The sequence below is a fragment of the Pristiophorus japonicus genome, unplaced genomic scaffold (genome assembly GCF_044704955.1).
Source record: "Pristiophorus japonicus isolate sPriJap1 unplaced genomic scaffold, sPriJap1.hap1 HAP1_SCAFFOLD_276, whole genome shotgun sequence".
NCBI lineage: Eukaryota > Metazoa > Chordata > Chondrichthyes > Pristiophoridae > Pristiophorus > Pristiophorus japonicus.
Genome location: NW_027252516.1, coordinates 425,043 through 431,910, shown reverse-complemented (window position 1 = coordinate 431,910; position 6,868 = coordinate 425,043). Strand labels below are relative to the sequence as shown.

At 42.0% G+C, this 6,868-nt stretch overlaps 1 protein-coding gene across 1 annotated transcript; it reads left to right on the top strand.

Annotated features, from left to right (window-relative positions):
* The first annotated feature begins 225 nt into the window (after positions 1 to 225).
* LOC139247629 (probable G-protein coupled receptor 139) lies at positions 226 to 4,790 on the top strand. The gene is made up of 2 exons (XM_070871692.1): positions 226 to 295; positions 3,886 to 4,790. The coding sequence occupies exons 1-2, from the start codon at positions 226 to 228 to the stop codon at positions 4,788 to 4,790; spliced, it is 975 nt and encodes a 324-aa protein (XP_070727793.1).
* Positions 4,791 to 6,868: the final 2,078 nt, after the last annotated feature.

Sequence of the window (6,868 nt, the reverse complement as noted above, 5' to 3'; positions counted from 1 at the left end):
GAGTTTCACTTACGGAGTTGTACGATTTCCCGATTAGCATCCAGCTGCGATGGAGTGGAAAATCTAGTTTTGTTTGTTAAGTGACTGGATCTAATGGCAATTATTGTACAAACTGGTTTTCTCACAGGGGCAGCGATTGTCCTATAAAGGGCGAGCGTTAACGGATCTCAGAGGAACTGCAGTCAGAATCGTGAAGCCGGACAGCAGTCATATATTCTTCCAAAAATGGTACGACCAACAATTCTGAAGTTTAGGGACATTTACTATCCTTTCCTCGCAACATTCGGTGTTTCCGGTAAGTCAATATGCCCTGTTGCCTCATAGCTTTTGACAACTTCACTGTTAATGAATATAACAGATTCCGAGAATTTCTTCATTGCAGTCATTGATCCACTGGGAGAAGTCGGTGAATATCAGATGGAATTCTCCCCGTCCGCGCGGCCACTGAGTTGTTGTTCTGGCTGCTGGCGTGTTGGTGCCGGGAGCTCAACCTTGCTCCGTACACTGAGGGAGGGCGAGGCTGATGCCGCGGCCACTGTAACAGTACATAGATCGCTACAGCTTAGTAGACATATAATCATGCAATATGTGCCTTTGTTGCCTTTCTGCATTAAGCTGATAATCCCTTGTTCTGCAACCAGCACCATGCAGCAAGTGACTGTGAAATATATTTTCAGCAATAATTGCCACTCAGCGAGCTGCTAGTCTTCCCTCGGCTGCCAACAACCTTCGCAGCTCCACGAGCTCCTGCTCTGAGAATTAACAGCTATGTCTGGGCAATTAGAAACATGAAAAGGGTTGAGTTGTGACCAACATTTTATGTTTATCTCAGCGAGATGTTTTATTTGAAGTGATATATTACTAGTAATTTTTTGGAAATTATATTTAAGACAGCTGACACCCGATGCCACTCCCGGGATCCACTTCGCCAATTAAACTGATGAAATTCAATGTAAAATCCTATCGATTACTCCCTGTGGTAGTACCTTATAAAACTGGCTCCGTGCATCACACGATACCAGCGACATGGTGGGTTGATTTAAGCTCTCCACACTGCATTCAAATATATGTTTCGATGTATGTAAGGCAATCCACTTCTTTATTGTCTCTCGAATATGACTAAGTTGCAGAACCATCCAAGGATCGGCTTTTTGGGGCTTTTACATGTAACTGCACCATCCCTGCGAGGAAGGAAGTTCTTGCTATTGGGAGAGTACAGCGAAAGTTCACCAGATTATTTTCCGGGATGGCACGACCAATATATGAGTAGAGAGTTGATCAACTGAGCTTGTATCCACTGGATTCTTGAAGAATGAGAGGGGTTCTCATCGAAACATATAACATTCTGACAGGATTGGACATGTTAGAGGCAAGAAGAATGTTCCCAATGCTGGGAAGTTCCTGAACCAAGGGTCACAATCTAAGAATATAGGGTAAGACATTTAGGACCGAGAGGAGAAGAAACTTCTTGACTCAGAGAATGGTTAACCTGTGGAATTCTCCACCTTAGAAATTAGTTGAGGCCAGTTCGTTAGATATTTTCAAAAGGGTGGTCGAAATGGCCTTTACAGCCGACGGGATCAAGGGGTATGGAGAGAAAGCAGGAAACGGGTACTGAGGTTGAATGATCAGCCATGATCTTATTGAATGGCGTTGCAGGCACGAATGGCCGAATGGCTTGCTTCTGCATCTAATCTCCATGTTTCCATTTTTCTAGTTTTCTATTTTCTTATGTACTGCCACTTGGCCTGGACCGCAAAGTTAGCATGTGCATAAAGCGTCAAACTGGTGTCAGGGCCAATAGCGGCTGGAATAACAATCGGGAGAGATCTTTGACGGAAGGCTGATCCAATGTCGCCCATATTCAAATTTGGCCTCCGACCACACCCCAGCCGTTGATCCATCTGTGCCTGGGTGTTGGCGGTGGTAGGTCATTCTCCATTACAATTTCCCCGATTGATTACAAGTGAGCCTCTACCACAGCCCCGGCAACAGCTGACTGAAGTAAAAACAGAGAATGCTGGAACTCTCAGCAGGTCAGGCAGCATCTGTGGAGAGAGAAAAGGGGTTTAAGTTTTCAGTTCGATAAACCTTGATCAGAACATGCAATAGTTCGAAATATAAGAGATTCATATGTAATTGCTGGCGCCCTGAAAATGAGAGCAAGGGGTATGTGCAAATAACAAAATGGAAGGTTATATGATAGGGAGGAAAACAGAAGTGATTTGAGTGACAAAGAGGATGATGGGCTGAATTGAGATTGTAAATGCAAAAGATAGGAAACAAAAGTTGAGTCTCGATATGGTGTGAATGGCGGAATTATTGTCATCTACCATGGAAAAAGTAAAACGAAATAAAAATAAAGGATGGGGAAAGGCTTTCTAAAAAAAAAGCGAGGAAAGGGAGCAAAGTGTGTGGAGAGATAATGGTCTGAAATTGTTGAAATCGAAGTTATGTCCACAAGGCTGCAAAGTGCCTGAATGAAAGATGAGGTGCTTTTCCTCGAGCTTGCCTTGAGCTTCATTGGAACAATATAGGAGTCGGAGGACGGAGAAGTCAGAGTGCGAGTGGAACGGATAATTAAAGTGACAGGCGACTGGAATCTCGGGGTCAACCTTGTGGAATGATCAGAGGTGTTCCGAATAGCGGTCACCCAAACTGCGTCTGGTCTCCAGAATGTAGAGGAGAATGTCTAAATGAAGTTTGATGGACTGTGGGTTCTCAGACCCTCGGTATTGAGTGGAAGAATGATGTAATACTTTTCACAAAATGTCACCAGCACTCAACTTTATAAAAATGTAATAGGAATATATCTTAGCATCTCTCTAGAATAAGTGCAAGATTTAGCTGAGTTCCCTGTTACTGCCTATTGACCTTCTATATTAACAACTTGGAGGAAGGAACCGAGCGTAACCTAGACAGGTTTGCTGACAATACGAAGATGGGAGGAAAAACAATGTGTAAGGAGGACGCAAAAACCTGCAAAAGGACATAGATAGACTAAGTGAGTAGGCAAAAATTTGGCAGATGGAATATAATGTTGGAAATTGTGAGGCCATGCACTTTGGCCGAACAAATCAAAGAGCAAGTTATTTTTTAAATGGAGAAAGTTTGCAAAGTGCTGCAGTACAGCGGGACCAAGGAGTACTTGTGCACGAAACACAAAAGGGTAGTATGCAGGAAGAGCAAGTGATCAGGAAGACAAATGGTATATTGGCCTTTATTGCAAAGAGGATGGAGTATAAAAGCAGGGAAGTCTTACTACAGCTATATAAGGTACTAGTGAGGCCACACCTGGAATACTGCGTGCAGTTTTGGTTTCCATATTTCCGAACGGATATACTTCTTTCGATGCAGTTCGGAGAAGGTTCATTAGGTTGTTTCCGGGGATGAGGGGGTTTGACTTAGGAGAAAGGTTGAGTATGTTGGGTCTCTACTCATTGGAATTCATAAGAATTAGAGGCGACCTAATCGAAACGTATAAGATTATGAGGGGGCTTGAAAAGGTGGATGCAGAAGGACGTTTCCACTGATGGGAGAGGCTAGAAGTAGAGGGCACAATCTTAGAATAAGGGGTCGCCCATTTAAAACAGAGATGCGGAGAAATGTCTTTTCTCAGCTGGTTCTAAATCTGCAGAATTCGCTTCCTCAGATAGCTGTAGAAGCTGGAATTTTGAATAAATTTGAGAGAGAATTAAACAGTTTCTTAAACCATAAGGGCTAATGGGTTATGGGGAGCGAGAGGGGAAGTGAAGCTGAGTCCATGATCGGATCACCCATAATCTTATTGAATTACGGAGCAGGCTCGAGGGGCCGTACGGCCGACTCCTGTTCCTATCTTCTATTTTCTATGTTCTTATGACCTCTTTTCCCGCTCTCTTATAGCGAACCTACTGACAATCGTGATCCTCTTCCGAGGAAACTGCGGCCTTTCCAAATCTGTCTCTGTCTACATGGGGGCCATGGCAACAGCAGATCTACTGGTCATGATCTTCAATGTAATAATGCATCACATTTGTGCATATCACTTTCCACATTCCTTCCTTTCCTACACCGCCGTTTGTAAATGTATTATTTACATCAATTCTATCAGCCTGAATCTGTCGGTGTGGTATACAGTCTTGTTCACAGTTGACCGATTTGTATCTATATGTTGTCAAAAGTTTAAAACGAAGTATTGCACAGTGAGAAAGGCAGCCGCGGTTATAACAACGGCCTCTGTCCTGATCTATTTTCAGAGCCTTCCATTTTTGTTTGCATATAAATTTGAACGAATAATTCACAATATTCATTGGGGATGTCTCCCCAGAATTGACTTCTTTACTTCGCCTGCAGGCGTCGGATTCTCATGGCTGCAAAGTGCATTAGCGCCATGGATTCCGTTTGCACTGATATTGCTGTTTAATTGTTTGACAGTCAGACGTATTTTAGTGGCCAGTAGAGCCCGCAGTAGACTCCGGGGTCACAGTAGTGAGAATCAGAGTGATCCCGAGATGGAGAACCGCAGAAAATCTATTATTTTATTGTTCAGTGTATCGGGCAGTTTGATGGTGTTGTGGCTAACAGCTATGGTTAGTTTTTTAACGACCGGATTGACAAATACCGCGCATTACCGTGGTGATTATACAGCTCCTGCCTACATCGCCACACAAACCGGATATATGCTCATATATTTGAGTTCATGTACAAACACGTGTATCTATGCAGTTACTCAAACTAAATTCAGGGACGAGCTGAAAAAGGTGGTGAAATCTCCTTGTACATTGATTCTGATACTGGTTAAAAAATAAAGAATGTAAACAAAGTATCCTATCTAAACTAGAGCTAAATTGTAATCTGTTTTCCAGTTGAGAATGGCCTTCTTTCTTTTCGGATGAAAATAGTTTGTTTTTGTGATAATGATCATGTATCAGAAAACATTTCACCCATGTTGCGCCGTATGTGTGTTGCCTGCTGCTTTCCCCGGCTGAACATTATCGATTCCCGCTGAAGCAGCTTTCTTTCCGTTCGAGATTCAAAGAGATTTTGTATAAATGCAAGCTGATGTTTTAGACTAAGTGATAAGATGGTGCTTTCTATGACTCGTCAAAAGATGCTTTATCAGCTATAACAAGATTCACAAATTGCTTAATTATCAAAGCCACATAAAACAAACTAAACACTGGGGTTCATTTCTAAGGGTGATAGAATGGAAAACAGAGCAGTTGTCTTGAAATGCACGAAACGTGTTTAGACCATACTTGGATTACTGTGCCGAGCAATGGTCTACATCTTTAAAAAAGGGTATACAAGCATTCTACAAGGTTCGAAAACGACTGATGGAGAAGGTAGGAACCTGACTCCTCAATGTAGCCTTAGACATCTTTGTACACAGCAATTTGCTAAACATCTCAACTGGTCATCACAATGTTGAAATTTCGAACAGAGGAATTAACCATTCACCCAACAAGTTCTCGTCGGCGTTTACCAAACACAGTAAAAATATGTTCAATCACTTTATCGGCTCTGTCTCAACATCCCTTAAACCTACATTTCTTTATCGATATTCTCAATTTAATCTTGAATATTGATATATTTTCTGACTCTGTTAATGCCACTATGCCACAACTCTCCCTGTGAAGAGAGTTCTCCTACTATCAGCTTTCACTTACTTACAATGATTCTGTAATGTATGGAATATGTTTACAGATGGCACAACGAATGGAAGCATACTGCTTGTACCTGCCCTGTCCATTCCTGTCTTAAATTAAATCACATTCGTACTACGGGAAAAAAATATATCAGCCTGGTATCAACACACAATCTAGTCAAAGTTAGAAAAGTGCAGCCAGAATTGTTTATTCATACTTTCCTTTTTGGAGATGGTTGTGTCCTTGCTTATCCTGAACAATGAGAAGAATGTATTTGGTAGCTTCATCCCCCACAAAAAATCAGGACATTCAAGGTCAGATTCCAGTCAAACACGCCCAGACCCCGGATCCATTGATAGGTCGCCAAAAAGGTCTGCTTTGGCTTCTATGAGAACTTTGGTGCTTCCTGATCTTATGATATTGGGGCGCGGGGTGGGGGGGGGGAGTCTTGCGGTCCGAGGCTTCCTTCGGACGAACACATCCAACCCGAAACAAATCTACAAAACTGTTGCTCCAGGAGAAACATATGACACCTTTCTATGGCCTTCATTCACTGTGTATGCAGATATGACTGTCACGTACATATATGTATGTCGCTATGACGTGGGCATGCACCAAAATAACTATCTTGTATTCTCATTGAAAAACTTGCGAGTTCCCATTACTATCAATGAGAATAACCCCTAAAATAAGAAACACAGCACGACATTTTTTTTAAAATTCACATACTTAACATTCATTGCAATTAAATGTAATTAAATGTTTTAAAAACATTTTTTGATTTTTAACGTGGTTTAATAAGGTTAAAATAAATTTACCTTGATGGATAGGGATTTTAACATAAAAATGAATGATTAAATTATCTATGTTTTAAAATTGTTACGCTGGTAAAAGTAAGTTGTGCACCTGCTTTTACCAGACGTAAAAGTTTGAAGGAGATTCGCTGGGCATGAATTGTGCAAACAGCCCAACATCTGGCGCGTAGATATCGTTCTCCCTGGATGCGTTCCCTCTGTTAGAGAAATTTTGACAGATCGAAAAAGCCGGTTTTCGGCGCATGCACATTGCACCCCGAAATATGACTTTTGCGAGGCCGCTTCGGGTCCATGCAAAATTCGCATGGACCCCACGAGACCGAAATTATCGGTCCATTGCTGTATGTGCAGAAATAATGTGTAGTGCTTGAAGCAACCAGCATGTGATATTCATGAAGAATCTGTCCTGAGGAACGGTTCCAA

Bases quoted from the DNA above. Each gene is read 5' to 3' on its own strand.
- LOC139247629 (XM_070871692.1), top strand. From the start codon at position 226: ATGGTACGACCAACAATTCTGAAGTTTAGGGACATTTACTATCCTTTC. The intron at 296-3,885 runs GTAAGTCAATAT...GCTCTCTTATAG, and splicing joins CGCAACATTCGGTGTTTCCG to CGAACCTACTGACAATCGTG.